This window comes from Cuculus canorus, chromosome 8 (genome assembly GCF_017976375.1).
Source record: "Cuculus canorus isolate bCucCan1 chromosome 8, bCucCan1.pri, whole genome shotgun sequence".
Taxonomy (NCBI): domain Eukaryota; kingdom Metazoa; phylum Chordata; class Aves; order Cuculiformes; family Cuculidae; genus Cuculus; species Cuculus canorus.
Window position 1 is genome coordinate 13,196,840 of NC_071408.1, and position 21,021 is coordinate 13,217,860.

General features: G+C 41.0%; 1 protein-coding gene across 3 annotated transcripts in view; it reads left to right on the forward strand.

The window, feature by feature from the left end:
* NOTCH2 (notch receptor 2) overlaps window positions 1-21,021 on the forward strand; it is an 87,328-nt gene that overhangs the window by 34,892 nt on the left and 31,415 nt on the right. The window contains exons 6-16 of one of the 3 annotated variants that reach the window (XM_054072410.1): window positions 5,859-6,092; window positions 6,934-7,089; window positions 8,137-8,325; window positions 9,441-9,554; window positions 10,716-10,829; window positions 14,133-14,366; window positions 14,875-14,985; window positions 16,651-16,843; window positions 18,475-18,620; window positions 19,144-19,263; window positions 19,373-19,525. In XM_054072410.1, the coding sequence (XP_053928385.1) occupies window positions 5,859-6,092; window positions 6,934-7,089; window positions 8,137-8,325; window positions 9,441-9,554; window positions 10,716-10,829; window positions 14,133-14,366; window positions 14,875-14,985; window positions 16,651-16,843; window positions 18,475-18,620; window positions 19,144-19,263; window positions 19,373-19,525 (1,764 nt within the window). Of the gene's footprint in view, window positions 1-5,858; window positions 6,093-6,933; window positions 7,090-8,136; window positions 8,326-9,440; window positions 9,555-10,715; window positions 10,830-12,906; window positions 13,182-14,132; window positions 14,367-14,874; window positions 14,986-16,650; window positions 16,844-16,975; window positions 17,193-18,474; window positions 18,621-19,143; window positions 19,264-19,372; window positions 19,526-21,021 lie in introns of those variants that run through there. The other 2 variants (XM_054072411.1, XM_054072414.1) reach the window with 2 other exon arrangements.

Here is a 21,021-nt window from a genome sequence, read left to right on the forward strand (position 1 = left end):
TTGAGGAAACTGGGTTTTGACCTGACTGACCAACAAGCTCTGGGCTACGCTGTCAATGCAGACGTTTTCCTTGTGTTCCAAGAAAGAACTGGATGGAGAAATATCCCTCCCCAGCCAGATGTGGTCTGCCAGCCAACATCCCAAATATCCACAAGGGTGGCTACAGAGGGAGAGGAACTGCATGGTCCCTTGCAGTGTGGCACTGCTAACCTTCTGCCACAGTTAGATTTGGCCATTTATGCAAATACTGTTTCTTATCTCAGCTAGTTCTTGAGTCTTTGATAAGATGCTGTTCGCCTTCTCATTTGGAAGTCCTTTGAAACTTGGAGAAAAAATGCAAACAGTTCTAATGAGCCGTGCTCTCCTTAGCTAGACTGATAGTGTCTAAAAACCGTGCAATAATCTTTGAAGGACTTCATGAATTTAATAACCCTTCCAGAGATTTTCTGGCTACATATGGTTTATAGCTTCCCAGACAGCCCTTTCAAGAATGCTGGTGAGCTCTTCCCTGAGTGTTGGAGTGGTATGAGAGAAGTGACAAACTTCTGGTGAGATACTGAGAGGCTGGGGCATAAAACCATCATAAAACCTGATGTTCCTCTCGCAGTGAGTCTCTTAGGACCAGTTTGTGATTTGCACTGTTATGTATTTCCCTTCCAATAGCAATAAACTTCAAAGGTACTCTGACTTCCAGTTCACTCTGCATCCGGTACTGTGGTGGTCATGATTTTGAGAGAAATGGATGTTGCTATCTCCTCCCAGCTCAGTTTTCAGGAAACTGATATTTTTCAAGGCAGAGGAAGGTATACCACAAAGTTTTTAGGGCTTAAATTGCATGTGAGGCTTTCTCTCTGGAGCCCTTGGTACTCCAGCTGTGCATCAACGGCCTTTCCTGCGGGAAAAGTTATTAAGAGGCCAAGAAAGCTTTCTCCTTTTTTGGGAAGTCTGCTCTGCCAAAGACTAAGACCTCTGATTGAACTGACTCAAAGTCCTGGATTCAGCTGCAGGATGAGTGCAGTTTCCTGTCTTACAATTTGGATTTATCCAAAGACTATGTGGTTTAGTAGGATCAGCTTTTTGGGGCATCTATTGGTGCTTCCCAGGGCAAATATTTTTGTGTATTTGCTCAAGCTAATGCTCTGCCCTTTCAGTGTAGGGTAGTGCATAAAATGAGTGCAATCTGCTTTACCTTTCTTTTTAAGATAGAGATCTCTAGAAGGGACTGACTGTATCTCATCAATGAAATCTGGTACAACTGCTTGAGGGGCCGGGCCTTGAATACCTCATCCTCCATCAGCCTAAAGAGAAGTTCCCAGTGTTCCCGTCCAGTTCCTGCTTGTCTGCAAATGTGAGCTATCAAAGCAGCAAACGTGTCTGTCTTACTCCATATGTTTTTTCTGAGAGAAACAAGCAGGAAGTCACTTGGATTCATAGTGGGTGGGAAGTGCTAAAAGTTGAAGGCTGTTCCTTTTTTCTGCTTCTGGCTTTCCATTTTGAAATACCGCATGGACTGGCTGTTTACTTTGTACAAGGTCACTTAGAACCTGAGTCGGCATTTTGCTGTTTTCCCAGGCTCTGCAAATATCAAGGTCAGGTTAGGCTTTTATTAGCTTCTTGGAGTAATTTGTATTTCCTTTTTTGTTGTCTTTCCTATGTGTGTTTCTGCATTTCCACTAAAATATTGCACAGTGTATTTGCACTTGCCTTCACCAGTTCACCTTGTATTTACTAAATTTCTTTTAGAAATGTAATTGAAACTAGCTGGAGCCCCAGAAACAAAATACCAACAGAAACTTGCGGCTAAAGGAACGAAGGTTTAGCTGAAGTGGTTGTGACCTTCAGGAGCACTGGAATTATGAGGATTTGTATTGCACTGTATAGTTCATAGTGGAGTTTGCACTTGTAAGTTGAATTTCAGTCCTGTGAATGAGAGACTTGATTCTTCCTAAAACTCTTAACAGGCAGAAAACTGGTTTACCAACTACACAGCAAGGAATAAATATGCTTGGTTCAGTTACAATTAAATCAAATCAACAGCTCTTAAGTGAACTATTTCAGAGATCTTTTGTCTCAGTTGCTTTAAATCTACCAAACCAACCTGGCAGAGAGAAGTCTCGTGCAGTATATTCACTGAGAAGTTTTAGGATTAAATCCTGGTTTATGTCAGGCACTGAAGAGACTTTTCTCTCTGCTGTGAAAAAAGACAGTCAGGGGGTTCCTGGGGCAGACTCTACTTAAGAGCCCTAGGTTGCTACCAACAGAAGGATCAAATTTTTTCTATATAATTCTGTTTCTGTCAGTGGCACAAGAAGTTGAAGTGTCTGCTGAGGGCAAACCAGCCCTTTTGGGAGAATGAGAGGCTGTGGCTGTGTTCCAGTCCCACTAAGAATAAGGCAATGCTGCTGCTTTGAAGGAGGGCAATCTTGAAAGCCAGGTACAACAGTGTGTGCAGGTTTCTGGGGGGAAATCTAACAAAACGAACAACAAAAACCAGCCAACCAAACAGCAACAATAACTAAAAAAAACCTGACAAACAAAAATACCCTTCCAAATAGTATGTTGAAGAATTAAATTATTGGCCATTATTATAAGAACCATTATTGGTTCTTAAGGCTTAAAGATTGGGAAAAAAAAAATATATATATCTATAAGCAACCATAGGGTAAATTTAAAAAAACATCAAACCACCCTCTGTTTCTCTCTTCTGAAGACTTTGGGCTACAGCAGGCATTTCCAAGCCACTAAAGTAGCACGTCAACCAAAGGGCTCAAGTATCGAACTTGTAACTGCTTTGCATTCTTGCCAGTTCCCCAGCTCCAATTAAGAAGTGTGAATGCCTTGGACTTTGGTCTGGTGTCTCTAGTATTTTAAAACATAGATCCAAAATCTTTCAAATACTATTACAGTTTTTTTGCCTGATAGTGATGAGACTGAGGTTGATATGCTCTGCTTGCCTTATGTTGCTTTTGATTCGTATGTATTTGCCCAGAAGTTGAGTCTGGATTTTCAATTATAACTCCAATAAAGAACATGATTTTTTCATTAAAATACTCAATAGTAAAATGCAGTCATTAATTGTTCATTTATGCCCCTCATTGAGTTGAATTTCCTTTGTTTTTAAAACAAACCGCATTAAGATAGAGCTGTGTTTGATTCATGTTCCTAATTAAACACTAAAATGATTGAGATCTGGTAGCTGCAAAGGGAGCATTAGAAATCTGAGAAGCTACGTGAAGATCAGATTTGAGGGCTTATACGTCGTGTGTTCTTCAAATACACTTGGATTGCTGAAAGAACTGCTTTATTCTCATCTTATGCGGATGTTTATATACCTTTTAAAAGTTTGTTAATTTAGGACTGCGGAAATACAGAACAGTCAAAGACAGAGGGTTGTTGCAGGCTTAGCAGTAATGGCGCTTGTTACTCTCTTTTTTGCAAGTAGAGAATGAGTGCTAGGAAAAAAAAAGAAAAAAATCCTTCAGTGTTGATATTCCTAGTTGATATTCCCTTGAAATGGGAAGTTAAAAACAAACCTGGAGAGTTTATATGAGAGAGTAGTTTGCCCATCTTTACTTAAAAAAAAAAAAAAAAAATCTGAAATCTCCCCGAACCTGCACAGCTCCAAATCCCTTTCTTCCCACCCCCTTACCCCCTGAAAAAAGGTGTGCTGTTTTAGGAGTGCTGTTCAGCCAGTCACAGGGCAATGATTTTGGGAGAGACATAGCAATCTAGAGTAGCGTGGCAGATCCAGCACTGGGGGCTGTTCCTGGTTTAGTGGTGTGGGTTTTAAACTGGCTGCAGTCAAAAAGAGAGTGTGAAAGCTGCAAGAATGCTTCTGTAGAACCACTGGCTATGGATGAATGTTCGTCAGAGAGTACGTTCTTTGATCTGGGCTGGGCTCCCTCCAAGAAGAGGTGGAAAATCACTTTTATAATAAGCAAATAAGGTCTTGATCAGCTTTTTTGAAGGAAGTGTGTTGTGTTGAGTTGCCAGATATGCACGACTACTAGGAACTACTCTGAGATAACTGACTTTTCAGTTTGGTTACTGATAAGCTACAATTGAAAGCTAATGAACAAACAACTTCTGTTATGACAAATGCGTGGATTTGGTTTTTCATAACGTAGCTGTGCTTTACAGAGAACAATATGAACTGTTCAGTTTCCCTCCAGTTGTTTTACTAAGTAAACTAGGAAGTGCGGATTAATTCTGAAAACCGTGTTATTATTACTGTTAAAAGTTTATTACTTTTTTCAAGTGATAAAACCCTTGTTTTGAAGTAGTCCTGCTGGCGTAAGGAACACATGTACAGAGCAAAGTCAGTTGTGCAACTCATTTTTTAAATAAAGTTATTTCTTTGACACCAAGGGGAAAAAAGTCGAGACCTCGCAGGACCAAAGGGTAAGATTTATTGAAGTGCTTTGAAAACAAAAGGAGTTGTGATTTGAGTACAGTAGATGGAGATGGTTAGGGCGGAGCATTTTTACATTCCTGCCAATGAAAAATGCTTCATTTCTGTGTGTTGGAGTAGGTGGGTGTGTGCATCATAATTTCTGGGCCATTAATAAACAAGGTGACTGTTCAGCATCATCCAAAAAGTGTTTTTAAATTGGCAAACCTGAATAAACTGGACTCCGAGCAAATTGGCAGGGAAGATGTGTGGCCTGCTCTTGGATTTCATATTTTGGAATATGTCAGGAATTCCAGGCAAATGTTAGGGTGCAGCTGATGTAGAAGTTGGAGATGACAAACCGGAGGATCTTTGTGGTAGCTACACAGTTACTCAAGACCCAAATAACGGAAAGCTGCTGCAAACTGGGGGGGCGTAATGTTGTCAGCTGGAGGAGGAAAACAGATCATATCAAACAAATCTGATCTTGTTTTCTGCTGTTGAAGAAACTTGAAATAAGAATGAACGACTTGAAACTTAAGCTGGACGATTTCAGTTTAAAAGTAAACCATGCAGCTTTTATTAGAAAGATGAATAAGCATGGAGACAAAACATAGATGCAAGTGGTAGGTTCTCCAGATCTTGATGTCAAAGCAAGATGTGTTTGAATAAAGAAATATGTTAGTAAATGTGGATTGCAGTGCTTCCTGTGAATGTGACTCTGAAATTCAGTATCCTGTGAAGCTGAGGTCCAGAGTATTTTTCCTTAAAACTCCCTGAAACAGTCTACATTTGTTTTCTTCCCTCCAGTGTCTCCAATCATTAAAGCGTTTTCTTGGAGTATTTATTTTGTCTCTGAAGAAAGGCAAAAAAAGTGGAAAAACTGGTGACAGACAAGAAAAGCCAAACTATTTGTGGCTGTCTGTGGAAATACCTGGATGAAGAAAAATTAGTATTTTTGGTAGAAGAGAATTTTATTCTTTCATAAGTAATATTCATTGCGTAATTATAGGAAAGAATTAAGTTCTCCTGAGAAGAGTTACTTTACTGTCGGGCTGTTGACACTTTTTGGCCAAGATTTTCTTGTGAGGCCATCTTCTCTTCTTCCTCCCTCTGACTGCTCTGCAGGCAGGCCTTCATTCTTTCTGCGTCTCACATCATCATGGTTGTACCTTTGTATACTGCAGTTTGCTTACTGGTTTTCATACTGTGCCTTTTTAAAGTTGTTTGTAGTTCAGCTCCGATTTTGGGTCCTTTAGGGGTGCTAGCAGTCTTTGCCTGATTTGACGACAGTGTTGTTTGAAGTTCTCAGGCTCGAATGTCCTAGAAATGTGAAGTGGCAATCACGATGGACCACAGTGGCAGTCAAGTTGGACAAGTGTTTCCCTTGGTTACATTGGCTGTGCAAGAATCTTCTTGTGTCTGTGTGTCTGATCTTCTATTGAACTTGTTCCTTTTTGTGCACCAGGCCAGTTTTGCACTGAAGATGTTGATGAATGTCAACTCCAGCCCAACGCTTGTCAGAATGGAGGTACCTGCACCAACCACAATGGAGGCTATGCCTGTGTCTGTGTCAATGGTTGGAGCGGGGACGACTGCAGTAAGAACATTGATGACTGCGTCAGTGCCTCCTGTGCTAATGGATCTACTTGCATTGACCGGGTGGCCTCTTTTTCATGCATTTGTCCAGAAGGAAAGGCAGGTAAGGGCAAGAAACTTGAAGAGATCTGGTGCTTCATAGAAAGTACTTTCTGAAGTTTATGCATTTGTTTAAAGCGGTGTGTTTATTCTACACACTTTGTGACCAAACCAGGAAGAACAAAAGGAGACATGTGCTGTCCACAAGCAAAGACCTTTTAAACCTCTGTAGCTTGGGACAAAGAAGTATTTGTGTTAGACTGGGAGACAAGCTTATTACAGTTCAGATGGCAAGGAAAGAAGATACTTTCCTAGTGCTTATCAGGACCTGTATTTGTCTGAGAAGTGATATGTGAGGATAACTTGCTCTGTGCCATTTAAATAATTGAACTTAGCAGTCTAGAAGGCAAATTTAGATTTTTTTTGCATGAGTGAGGATGCCTAACTGGTGTGGTAGAAAATTTGCTGTTGTAGGGTAGGTACAACTGTGAAGGTCTCCTAACTACTATCCAGAAGTACAAGTGGTCAGCATATCCAAATTAAGGAAGTGAGCTTTGTGTGGACCTGTGTTTTCAGCTGTTGGGGCGAAAAATCGTCATGCTGATTAGAGGGAGGAGCTAGTTAACTGCTCCAAGGGGGAGATTTTGGTAATGGTAAACCCTTTTACCACTCCAGAAGTCCTGAAGATGCCTCTGAAGTCACAGAATCTATATTTACATATAACATTTTTTAAGTGTGTAGTGGACTACCACAGGGATTTCACGGGTTGAGCCTGTAAGAAATTGTTCAACCTTCTGGCTGTGCAAGTTGCTATACAAAATGTCAGGACGGAGAATTTGGTTGTGTAATATCAGACTGACTGCTGTTTCTCAAATTTTAAAATGAATACCTGTATGCTTCTCTAGGTCTTCTTTGCCACTTGGATGATGCATGTGTCAGCAATCCATGCCAGAAGGGTGCTCTGTGTGACACCAATCCTGTGAACGGACACTATATCTGCACCTGTCCTCAGGGCCATAAGGGAGCAGACTGCACTGAGGATGTGGATGAATGTGCCATGGGTGAGTTACTGTTTGCTTTTGTGGGTACGTGCAACTACTTTCCTGCTCTCTTCCTTCTTTTTCAGTGTCTTTAGATGAGTCGTAAATCTTGTGTGAGATTCAGGGCGGAGGGCTCAGTCAGAATAGCTGTCTGCTATTAGCAGAATAGCTGAACTGCTAGCCTCTGGAATATGAAAAGCAGCCAGATGCTTAACTGGTCATTGTTTTGCAGGAGGGCTTTAGTATTGTGTGACGAGTGCACACGAACATGTGGTGATTAAGCTGACTCTTAGAACTACAGTTCACAGCAAAACTGCTGCAGTTCATGTGGGAGCTGTTGTGGCACCCACCTTGGTAGAAATGTGTCAAGGCTGTTTGACAGCCAGAATATGTCTGGATCTTTTAAGTGTCTTCTAAGACTATGTGAGCTTTTAAAACTGTAGTTCTCTAATATGACGCTGTGGAGTTGTTTTGGGGATTAGCTGGACTCTCACAGAGTTGCTTATAGTTTTGTGAATACTAGTTCATGCTTCTGGAGTGTTATGGGTGAAGATACTACCCAACCGACAATTGTGGAAGCATTGGGAAAAGCACCTCTTTGAATTTCTTTCCTCAGTCAACCTTGGACAAGAGTGCCATGCCTTTTTGAAAACACATGAGAGAGTATTTTGGTTATTTTGTGGCTGTTGTGGCATCTTGTCAGCCTCAGGAGTGAAGTGAATGTAAAGGGTGATCTAGAGATAAGACCTTGAAAGCATCATTAATTCTCTAATCCCTACCATCTGATATTCTCCTCTTAAGGATAGTTGTTAGTAATGCAGACCAGAGTTGCTCCTTTGGTCTATTGATAATGACAGCAATCTTTCTTTTTGCCTCTGACATGCAAGTAACTGTCATGTGTTTCCTTCAATCACAGTAGCCTTTCTCCAAAAGGGTGAACAGTCTTTCCCCAGTATTACTTGCTGGAAAGGAATGACCACTGGAAAAGACCATGACTAATGAAAGAATGTTGTGGCTTTCCTGCTCCAAGGAGAGGTTTTGACAGATATAAGAATCTTTTTCTTGCAGCAAATAGCAATCCATGTGAGCATGCCGGAAAATGTGTAAATACAGAAGGCTCTTTTCACTGTGAGTGTTTGAAGGGCTACACAGGACCTCGCTGTGAAATGGATATCAATGAATGCCATTCAAATCCATGCCAAAACGATGCCACCTGCCTGGATAAAATTGGAGGATTCACATGTCTGTGTATGCCAGGTGAGGAGAGTTTCTGACAATGGTGTGGTTTCCAGCAAAAGAAGAATGCAGAAAGCAAAACACAAGGAGGGTTACCAGCTCTGTTGAGGTGTAACATAAAATTGCAAAGGGGTGAGGCTAAGTGAATTGGTGAGAGCGAGCTTGCTGTAACAGCACCAGACAGGAGGGCTTGGCATTTGTGTGGAGGAGGGAAAAAGCAATTAGAGGTCTGAGAAAGAAACCCATCTCTACATCAGCAAAATAAGTTTAGTGTTCTGAGCTGGGGAGTGTATGTGAACATATTTGTTACTTTACCTGGAAAAGTGCATGTGCAGAGACGCTTGTGAAAGCAAAGCAGGTTCAGACTTTCAAAGAGTGACTGACTTTTGCATTATGTATATGATGATTCTGGATAATACTGTGGGCTTTTTTTCTGTGCTTAAAATACAGGAAATTATGCAAGCTCCCATTGAGCTGAGGAAATAACTGTAAAAAAAAGTTACTTGATTGAAGTCATGCTTCTAAAATCTATGTCCAGCATAGCAGTGATTTACTCAGTCTGCTCTTTTGCTTTCTGATAACAGGTGGTAAAAAAAGAAAAGGGTGCAAGTTGCCAGTTGCACTGTCTTATAAAGTATAACAAAAGGATTGTGATGCCTGCAGCTGATCAGTTGATACCCTGAGGTTTTATTAATGTCTTTTTTGAAAGGTGGAGTTGTAGTCCCAAGTCCTTCTTATTGTCTTTCTTTAGCTCTGTCATTAGCTAAAAAGCCTTAAGCTAAAATTATCTGTTGTGTTTGTTTATCTTTTACCTTATATTGGTGCATACCCAAACATATAGATATCTTCCAACGTGTTAGAACATAACCCAATCTCATCAAGAGGAAGAAAACATCAGGTATAAATTCAGCACAACTGTCTTCTCTTATCACTGATTAAGTGAGCATGTTCAGCAGTAGTGAAAATGCCAGCACTCCTTTTTAACCTCTGGTGTATATTTGTACCTCATAGGTTCTGTCCAAACTGCTAACTCAAAGTGAAACTAGGCTTAGACTGCTATAAGAAGCAGTTACGCTTTCAAGAGCACCTTCTAAGGCCTTCAACCACCTCTTATTTATGTATTTATTTTTAAACAGGTTTTAAAGGTGTTCACTGTGAAGAGGATATTGATGAATGTCTGAGTAATCCCTGTGTGAACAACGGAGAGTGTCTTGATAAAGTCAACCGCTTCCTCTGTATCTGTCCTCCTGGTAAGGACTTATTTCTGGAAGGTTTTCCTGCTTCACCTTACCAAGAACTGAATAGATAACCAGTGAGAGATTGCAGGTTCTGTGTTACTTGTGAGTTTCTGTGGTCTTAGCGCAGCATTTGCAGTCGCTAGTGAATAAGAATAGACTAGTGCTGGTGGCACTGGGATTGTGCCTCTAACTGAATATAAGTGTTGAGAAACACACAGCTGGACGTTTCACCTTGAAGGATGATTGACAGCCTGAACTACTGTTATTGTCGGTATCATAGTGAGCAATGGATCAGTAAGCCTAAGTACATTTTAAAAATCAGTGCCTCTGCATGCTGTTTGCCTTTTTCTGAGGTTTGTGGGCAGAAGCCATTTTTGCATCAGTGCAGTTTGTTGCTTGCGTGAGGAGGGAGGTGTATTGGGTCTCTGCTGTAGAAAAGAAGGATAAGTGCTGAGCTGAGAGGTCAGTGTTAGCCATAGGGTGTCACTTGTTTTCCTGGTGGCTTACAAAAAGTTTTGGGTTCAGAATATGGTTGACAAAAGCCTGCTCTGCATCCATTCCTATTGACTAATGATGTTCTGGCCCCTCCCTTTGGTTCCTTCCTCCAAGAAACATTCCTGGAGTAATTTTTCGCTTGAAGTGCCTAAGGATCTGCATCATCGGACATAACCTGTTGGCAGTTTGTTAGCTATCTAAAGAAGTGTAGTGAAAGCTACAGCGCTGTATTGTACCACATTCCACACTGCTGTAGTAACTCTAGTCTGAACGCTCCAGTGATGTATGCATTACTGTTTCATTTTAAGTTACTTGCTTTGATTACTTGAAAGTTTTCATTGGTGGCCTTTTGGTTGTATAGACATCGTACAGCCCAGCAGTGGACACCACTTGTGCTCCATCTGCTTTATTTGTGTTTGACTTGGCCCTCTCGGTTTTCAAGCTGAGGCTGCTTTGACCTGGGAGATAGAAACTGTGGTTTGGCCTGGTAGTTTGGACAAGGAGCCAATCCACCCAGGGTGTGGTATATGTGCTTAATGATGCAATGGAGCTTAGATTTACGGAGCTTGTGTTTGGGTGGTTTTAAGGATTTACTAGTGAATAATTTCAGGTGATGCAGCTGTTTAGAATCACTGCTTCAAATTACATCTCAATTTCCATCTTTTTTCTGCCTTTCAGGATTCAGTGGTGCCGTGTGTCAGATTGACATAGATGACTGCTCCAGCACGCCGTGTCTCAATGGAGCCAAATGTATTGACCACCCCAACGGCTATGAGTGCCAGTGTGCCACAGGTTAGTCTGGTGTTCAGAGCCCCTGGCCTGGGGATCATATGTAACCTACATACATAAAGGGGTGGTCAAGGAAGTGTCAGCGTTTGTTCTTTCTTTCTCTGAAATGCCGCTTGTTTGTTGTGAAGCTTTGTCTACTCCTTTGGAGCAGAGAATAGCGTGTGATTACAAAAAGCCTTTCACTTGTGACAGCACTAAGTTCACAGCTGATGGTAGTTCTGGTCTCCTTCTTTCAGCCCCATATCTTGCTTCTCAGAAAGTGACAGCTTCTTCTGTATTGACTGTGGAGTCTGCAAGTGGAAAACCAGCAGTATGAAGCCTTTTATCAATTGTTTGCCTTTCCTTCTTCCAAATTGGATTATATAGTATACAGTTGAAAAACAAGAGATGGAGAGAGCAGTACTACTCTTTGTTCTGATTTCTGTTGTGTCAGGCTGTTTTAGGTCAAAAGTGGAAGATTGAAGTGCAGTAAAAATTGTGTCCACTGGAAGAAAAACCACACAGTAGCTGCCGACCAGAATGTAGTTAAAATGATTTGTCAACCGTTGTACAGAAATTTTGACAGAGCTGTGGATGAAACTGAGGTGGTTTCTTTGAATGTACCAAGTTCCTTTATTGCTTGGTTAATTACACATTTAGAAGCATCAGGTTTAATTATGGTGTTTTCTTATCTTCAGACCTCTAAACATGATGCAGATGTATTTTATCTTAATGTTTATATCTGGTCAAATAAGAGGGTATGGACAGTTCAGAGCTGTTAAACTTGGTAAGGAAAAACTTTTGGTTGGTCTCAGTTAATGGTGCCTGTTGCATTGTTCTTGATACGGGATTCAGGTGTGGAATGTATTGGTTTGAACTTTTCTGTTAGGGAAGAGGCTGAAAAATTCCTGGACCTACCTTTGTCCCAGAAATGTGCTGTTAGGTTGCCTAGACTTACGTACAATTTTTCTCATTTTGAGTCATTCCAATAATCGAATTGTTAAGGTGAATTCAACTACACTGATTTATTCTGTGCTGTACAGAATATAGTAGAGATTAGCCTAAAAATTCCTCCCCAGTTATTTCACACACATCTTCTCCCCTTTCCCCAAAGTGCCTCAAGTTTTGTTGGAAGTAGAGAATGCAGTAGTTCTAATCAGGAGAGGAATAGTTCTTGTCAGAATTTTCCTTTTGATTACTGTATGTGACAGAATAAGCTGACCCTTGCAAAAAGAAGCAAAAGCTCAAATCTTTTCCAAACTTGGAAGCTATCTTTGAAAGTATTTCTTAAGCTGTTGCATGGTCTGATTGCTTTCATTCACCAGCAGCGCAGAGCTTATTGGGACTGGGAGGGTTTTGGGTCATGTAGTGGAGGACAGTGTGAAGAGCTGTGCCTTGAAGAGCATGTTCTGAATTTGGGTGCTGAAGTGCTGGAACCACCTCAGTACAGAAGTCCCAAGTTTCCTGGATGAGGAGGGTAGATCACTGCTTCCATGGGGGCACGTGATGTATGGAGCATTTTCAAGGAAGAGGCTGAAAGAAACCAAATGTCTGTTACTGAAGCAGCAGCTCTTTGTAAAATCCTTGGTTAGTTCTTTGGCTGAAAAGGGAAGAGGGACCCTGTACTAGCGCTTTGTTCTGTCCTGCCTGAGGGATTCTTATGTTCTATGATCAAGTGTTTTTTTCCTAGTCTAACTCTTGTCTGCAAAGACAGAAACCAGTAAGGTGCATTCATTTAAGAGGTCAAGAAATATATCTGATGTTCAAGTACTTCAGTTGAGCTGCAGTAGGAAGCAAGGCAATAATTATTTGAATGAATGTACTCTAAGTGTTATATTTGATATTGACAGCTTTCTGTAAGACTGAAATGTGGGATTCATCACTGGGGCAGGTCAGTTACTGGAAAATGCTGTTTGAGTATGTTCTTGCTCTGTTAATCTCATATTATGAGTAATGCGTATTCCCAGAATGGTAGTCGCCAGCTGCCGAAGTGATTGAAAACTGCAAAATGTTTGGCCAAATGCTGTACTGATAGCTCTATTTACTGCTTGCTTTTTGTCTTTTCTTTCCCTCCTGGCATTGTTCCACTTCTCCTTCCCAGTGGTAGATCATGGCATTTCTTTTCTTGAGTTGTTTTAGGTCCTCTTTTCTCTGCCTCTGTTTTTTTTTTGCCACTGTTTGTCTTCTTGTCAGTTTGGTTTTCTTCCTTCCCTAACATCTTTTTATATCCATCTTTCTAACTAGCTTCCCTTCCCTCTCCCCACCTACTTCCACACCCATTCATCCATGCATACGTTCGCAGAACTTGGAAATGTTAGCCGTCACCTGGTATGTTTGACCAGAGAAATAACCACAAAACCTGTATGAAAAAATGGGGAGCCTGTTATCCACTTATAATACTCAGGTGAGAATCACTCTTCAGCTGTTGAAATTCCCTGCAGCTTGGTTTGTATCAATCTCCAGCTGGTGTCTGAAATTCAAAGTTCTACCTTTGTAATCTTAAGCTGCTGGAAGGCAGCGTGAGCTGTTGCTCCAAAACCTCATCCCTGAAAAACATTTATTTTAAATTGTCCCTTTTTCACATAGCTCTGCTCCATCATGGAAAACAGGGCCCTTGAGGGAGTTGTTTGCTACTCTTTGCTTCCTGAACCGTTGTTTTGGCCCTTCTGGGGAATAGATTCTGTCCTTCTCTGTTGCTCAGGATATTTCCCAGCTGAAGCAGAATGAAACAGGCCAAATTGCTTGTTTCATTGCTCTGAACTGAAGTGCTTGCATGCAGTCTTGCATAAATTTGCAGTTGGTGCTTGATTGGAATTACTGAAAAGTTTCCTGATAAAAGGGGTAGGAAACTTTTTATGATAACAAACAGAGCTGCAGAAGCTTTGACATGAGCCAAGGGAGTTCCCTTGGGAAGGTTTCTGCAGCTTCTTCGCAGTACTTTCTCATACTCAAGAAGTCAGACCCCCTGGTATTGTGTAGAGGAAATAATGACAGGAGAGTGCCTTCAGATAGTTTATACTGATGCAAGTAAATATTTCTCATGGAGATTACCTGTTTCCTCTCCTTGCCGCTGTTCTGAATAAACTGAAGGTGACCCCTTCCAATGCCAGGATTCTCCATTCAAGGTGTTGTTTTGTAATGCTTGAGTAGTGGAAGCGTCGTTTTCCAGGGCTGCAAAATGGGCAGCAGTTGAGATACCCAGTTACCCTTCGTGATGTCTGCCACTCTGCTGATTCTTAATATAATTCTTTCTGTATTTGCATTATATTCACCGCAGAAGCATACCAGTTAACTTCTTAATGACTCCTATTTGTAATTTTTCTGTAGGTTTTACTGGCATCCTGTGTGAGGAGAATATCAACAACTGTGATCCTGATCCTTGCCACCACGGGGAATGTCAAGATGGCATTGATTCGTACACGTGTATATGCAATCCTGGCTACATGGGTGCCATATGCAGTGAGCAGATAGATGAATGCCACAGCAATCCTTGCCTCCATCAAGGGCGCTGCATTGATTTGGTGAATCGCTACCAGTGCATCTGTTTGCCGGGCACTTCAGGTACGTGAGGCACAGGTGGAAGGATTGGATTCTAACAGAATTCAAGCATTTAATTATTTCTTATGTGTGCTCTGGCTTGTGCTAAATTTGCATACAGAGTTAAGTTTATTGTATGAAGGTATCGTTGTCACAATACTTTTCCATGCAGAATTTTGCTGTGTTTGTGTGGATTGCCTAGCCCTCACTGATACTGCAGGTAATCTTGGAAGAATTTACCTCCCCTTTATTCCCAAAATTGTATCATGCAGGGAAAAAAATTAGCCATAGTGTTCAAAATAGTTCATTCTTTGTTTAAACATTTAGCACAAGTTCAGGGTTGTGTTCAGTCAGCACCCAGGTGACATTTGTCAGTATCACAGTGCTTCTGCATCACCACTTGTGTAAATTGCACCAATGCACATATAATTCTGAAGCAGGTAGGATTCTTAATTTGGCTATTTCTGGGAAACCGTTTTGTTGTGTTCCTTCTAAGAGTTGGCTGCCTTATTCCTTTAATTTATTTTTTCAGGAATGAACTGTGAAAACAACTTTGATGACTGTGCGAGTAACCCATGCATTCATGGGGACTGCATTGATGGCATTAATCGCTACAATTGTGCTTGCAAACCTGGATTTACAGGTAAAGTCAGCTACCCAATAGCTTTGAGTTGTTTTGAAGATGGTTATCCCGGTAGCTAAGGAAGCCGTTCATTGCATGCTGAGTGCAAGGGATTCAGTTAGTATCTCGGTAAATCCTTTTAATCTTTGAGTCTCAGCGCCTTACATTACAGAAAGTTCTACCAAGCAGAAAAATGGCCTAATCTGTGCTGTGAAATGCCATTCTTGTTAGGTAATTACATCCAATTCATGGTTCTTGGTTTTACAACAAATAAACCCATATGACTTCAGTTTATTATTTATAGCTTCTTTCCAGGGCCGGAGAGATTGTGGACAATATAGAGAGGTGTTTGATTAGACAGTACCTTGGGCTTTGACCATGAACAGTATTTCTGTTTCTGCGAAAGCAAAGCATTACCTCAGTGCTCTAATGAACTGCTCTCCACTCTGATGTTGCCAACTGAATAACCTGCTTTTTCAGTACTTCTCTCTCATCGTGTGGTCTGTTCTGTTTCCTTTTTAAATTATAAAGACTTATCTAACACAGTAAAAGTTGGGCTGAGCAAAAGAAGCTTTTAGACGCTTTTGAGCTGTCTACATGCTTAGAGCTGTAGATCTACATCAGGACTATTTCTGATGACTAAAGCACATCCCAACGCTTTTTATAGTGGACTTTATATGTTTTGAGCCATGTAGGGTAATACACTCATAAAATAATTGTTGTAGGGCGTTTGTTCTGTTTATAAGTTTTCTCATGATGTTTGTTATTGTATATGACTGAGTTATTCTAATTAAAATTGATCTGAAATGCATTAGATATAGCACTAAGAGGTTTCATGTGTCTTGTGCTTTTCTCTTGGCATCTGTCTAACCTTCTGTTGCTCCTTCCTTCCTTTTGCTCTGGCATGGGAAGTACCTAGTCCCCAGAATGGGAAGAGGCATGATCCTTATCCCTCTTGCCTTTTGGTCATCTTTGTTACTGGCATACCTTATTTGTTATCTTACTGGACTTCTTACTGTTGTGTTGTTAAAATAATTCAGTAATGTGATGAATTGGCATATTCCAGTATTTAAAGAAAAGGCTTGCTTGGTGTCTTGTTACTTTGTCCTTTCTGTATATTAAAAATGCTTTCAACTTACTGCAGTGTTCACTTTGTTTAGCTTTCCAGCCTCACAGGATCTTATGGTCTCTGCTTCAAGGATCTTGCAGTTGTAATCAGAGGCAGGCAAAACAGGAAATGCTGTTTTTTAGAGTCCCTTTTGCGCAATAAACCACAAGAATTGTATTTACTGCAGACAATATGACAATATGGTTGTTCAAAGGGTAGGTGCTTTCAGAGCGGAAGAGCAGGGCTGTGACAAGTGGAGCTCAAGAGGTTTGTTCCAATCATGATGCAGTTGAGTATTTTTATCTTCCTCATCAATATTAGCCTATGATTTTCAGTGAAATTCTGTTGAGATTCTTGGTCTGTAAATACTTGTTGAGTGTAAGTACTGTTTTCCAGGCGCAGAAAAATGCTGCATCTTTCAAAAATGCTTCTCTTGACTTCAGTTAAAGCATGGAGGCATGCAAGCTCTGTCCCGCTGCGTTGGCTTTACTGAGTTGTGTCTTAGTGTATGTTCACGCAGTCATGCAAAGCAAATGTTCTTGTAAGAAATACTACTTAAGTATTGTGTTTTCTTCTAGGCCCGCGCTGTAATGTGGACATTGATGAATGCACATCCAACCCCTGTCATAATGGTGGAACATGTGTAAATGAAGTCAATGGCTTTCGGTGTGTATGTCCTGAAGGTTACCATCACCCTCACTGTCAGTCAGAGGCGGATGGCTGTCTTAGTAATCCCTGTGTACATGGCAATTGTACACACATTACCAGTGGGTAAGTACTTATTGTTACATTTAACTTACCCGATACCTTCTCTACCTCTTTTTTTTCCTGCTTTGCCCAGAGTTCCATCTTGACTTGAGGTTTCTGGACTTGAAGTTTCTGATTTTTCTCTTCATTTCTCAGATTAGGATCCAGACTTCAGACTTACCTGCTGCTATGACATAATCCTGGCCAGATGTCATCCTTTAGTCACCAGCTGCAGCCTGTGCTCTTTCAACACAGATTTTTCTGTCCTGCATTGTATCTTTACTGTCTTGGCATGGGCATGTAGGGCAGAGTGGACTGCCACTGTCCAAATGGAGAGTTTGACAATTCAAGCGAGCAGAGTGATTAAATAAAGAAATAAATAAAATAAAGAATTTTTTTTTCTTTATTTTCTTTCGCAATTAAATAAAGAAGTAGTTCCAAATCGAATCTTTGGGGAGCAGCAGCTATCTATTCCATCAAACTCAAAACTCTAAATGTGGAGACTGTCTTTGTTGGCTAGTGCTGTTCTTGCTACCGAAATATTCTGTAATAAGGAACAGGCAGACAACTTTTGACACTAGGAGGTAGAGCAATATTTGACATAGAACAGTTTGTCCAAGGCTGAGATTTTTTTCAGCATTAGTGATATTGTTGCATGCCTGAGAGAAAAAAAGGAAGTTCTTTCTGCCTGTTTTGATGGCAGTAGTTGCTTCTAAGTCTTCCCACCCAGGAAGGAAGAACAAATGGTGATTTCAAGAACCCTGAATTGGACCTACTTTTGGTCATGATGAGGCTGTGAGCACAGGACCTGGGAGTCAACAGGTTTGGGGAGGTAGGGCTTCTGTTTGTGAAACTTCCCAACCATACTTGGAACAGCTGTGCCTCCCACATGTGTGCTGCATCCTTGGAAGTGTTGGCAGTACTTAGGCAAGGAAGTGACTTACCACTGCAAGCTCTGTAGGGCAGGTTTTAGTGCTTTTGCTGGAGCTGGCAGGAAGGTTGCTCTTACTGCTAGTTTAGCCTCTGTGTAAGCTTGGAAAACAAATGTTTTGGTTCATCTTGTCTGTCGTCTGTCACCTGCATTCATATATATGCCCATGTACACCTTATGTTTGGTGCCAAATGAAGTAAGTCTTGTTTGCATTACAGGGAGGTGTGTGTTGTGTGGTGTGAGTCCAAGGCAATTCACCAAGCCCTTGGTTCTATATTGTATGGGTGGAGTGCTACTCTACTTCAGATTGTGAAACATGATGGAGAAGGTTGCTTCTTCTCCCAGCTACTTGTTTTCATTTCTAGCTACTACTTTGTGTTGTATCAGTCTAGTTATCTTTCAAACGTATTGCTCCCCTCTGCTTTTTAAAATATTTTTTTCTGTCTTTGTTTAAATGTGTTGAGGGGGTCTTATGAAAGCAGAAACATCGCTGATTGACTGAGTGCTGTGTGAAAACTGTAATGGAGGGAGGTGTGGTTCTAAGGGAGGGTTTCTTTTCAGTATTTTCAAAACTATACAGCTGAGGTAAGCAATCTAAACATAACTTAGGGCTCTCTTAAAAGAGAGCTCTTCTGCTTTTCTCTCCAAAACTAATCTGCAGGACAAGCAGATGGAGGAATTATTTCAGAATGATCTAAAATGACTGCTGGTTTTGCCTTTAAAGGTACAAGTGTGTCTGCGACCCGGGCTGGATCGGAGATTACTGTTCAGCAGAAGAGAACGAATGTAAATCAAACCCATGCCAGAATGGAGGAACTTGTGAGGATCTGTTGAATGGATATAGGTGTACCTGTAGGAAAGGATTCAAAGGTGAAAATTCAGAGAGAAATTTCTGTTCTCTTTTTCCTTTCCACTTCATTGCACCCTTAGTGCTATTTTAACCTTTTCATTAAACTTTGTGGAAATAAAAATCAAGAGGGGAAATGCCATGATTGCATGAAGTTAAATTGCAGTCTGTTCGTGTAGACATGATGCAGTAGTAGAATACTTAGTAGACCATCCCTAAGACTTGTTTTGACTCATTACAAAATGTCCTGGTGGCAGCTCAGCTTAATTCTCTTTGTAAGAAAGTGAGACTGAGATATATACATGCACTGGGAATTGAAGCGACATTAAACTTGGTTTTACCATGACTGCTGTTGGCTTGTACTCACTGAGCCCGTGAGGAGTGCTTTGACCTCCTTTTCCTGCTGCTGAGATTTTTCAAATGTGGAAATGCTGCCCGCTGCTGTGTAGGATAATCACACAAGTTACAATCTCCTTAGTTATTTTTCAAAGAAGCACCAAGCTCTTAGCAGCATACTCTCCTGGTTTTGCCCCTTCTGCTATCCAGGTGTGAACTGCCAGGTAGTGGTTGCTCCTTGTTCCCCGGATCCTTGTGAGAACTCAGGAATTTGCCAAGAATCTCCTGACTCTGAAGGCTACACCTGCCAGTGCGCCCCTGGCTGGGAAGGTAATGCGGATGGGGAACACACTGTGCTTTCAATGCTGAGCACTGCTGGCATCGAGCCTTTTGACTGTTGCCTTACGAGGGATCTTACTTCGGACTCTCCATGTTTCAGGGGAGAGATGTACAGTGGATATTGATGAGTGTCTTTCAAAGCCCTGCAAAAATCATGCTATGTGCCATAATATTCAAGGCAGTTACCTGTGTGAATGTCGGCCAGGCTTCACCGGAGGCGATTGTGACAGTAACATCAATGATTGCCTTTCAAGTGAGTATCAGCAGATTGCTCTCTGTTTTCCATTTTTTCCCTAGAAATAGTCTTGCTGTGTTGTTGATGACTGCTATTCGACAGATACGGAAAGTTCTTTTATAAACTCTTAGAAAAAAGAAATAAGTCCAAACCTTGGCATTGTGAGAGTTGCCTGTTTGAGGCAGTCAAAATCCATTATGTTCAGCTGCTAGAAATGGACTACAGCTTTCTAACTGATAGCAGGAGTTTTTACCAGATTCTTAACTAGAAAAGGTCCTTAGAGTTTATATGCTTCAGTAAATAGCAATGTTAAATGAAGAATTTTATTTGCTTGAAATTTTAAGACACCAAGTTATTCTGCAGGGCTTAGCATGTCATGCTTGCTTGAGGTGTGGTGGGAATCAGTCTTTCCTGAATGCCTCTGTCTGACATTAATATTCTGGCCAGAGTGGGTCCTGTTCCAATTAATTCATGTTTGAAAGCCAATTAAGCAGCAGGAAGACTCTGTTCTAGAGTAGGCATCAGTTGCAGGAGGACCTCCCTTAAACTGTGAGTATTGAAGTAGTTTAAATTACAAGAAAGCAACGGTTAATGTCATGCCTCTAACCTTGCTGTTTATGAGAGAAACCAAACCTATAGTAAATTCTTTTTCTTGCTGGACATATCTGTGTCATCATCACGTAAAATCAGAGTCTCCTCAAAAGTGTCACGTGTTTAAAGGTTCATCTGTTACTATTTGAAAAGTGCTGTATCAGACCTTGGAGAGGTTCACAAGGTTGTATTTTTTAATTGGCTGGCTCTTTAAAAAAAAAAAGCCAAACAAAACCCAACAAAAATACCCCCACAACCCTCTATTTTTTATTAGAATAGCTTGAAAACAATCCAAAGTCTTCAAGACTTTAGGGATCAATTTAGAGAACGGTGTTTTGCATTGAAGAATATTTAGATTTGTGACTGCTGTAGTAGCGGATCCAAACAAGTCTGTTTGCAAAAGTTACTGTGGGAGACCCTGAAGCAGCACTGCTGAAAGAACATCTAAGACATCTGGCTGAGCCTGAGCTTTTGATTGCCTCTTTCTGAGCAAACAGGTGTAGTACAAAAAATGTCATGCTGGTGCACTGACCTAGAGCTTTGCTTTCTTAGGCCACCAAAACTATTGCTTGTCCTGTTAGTTTTTACGTGGGTGTCTGAAGATAAAAACGTTTCTGAAGCGTTTATCTTTCTCTCTTGAGCAGCTGGGAAATCTCTCTCTATTCCTAAGTGTTTGGGTGCTGTGAGATTCCTCCTGTGTTGTCTGTTAGGCAGCACACCCATAAGGCTGAAGAAGAATTTCAGATTACTGTTACAGCTGATTTCATTTAGCATAACAAAAACCTTCCATGGCTTGAGCCAAATGTCTTTAATCTATGAAGCAAACAAACCCTCCAACAAGAACTTACTGAAAAGTTGATACTCGAGTCTTCTTTTTCTGTCAGTAAATGTGCAGCACAGAAAATTAATGCACAGCTTTTGGC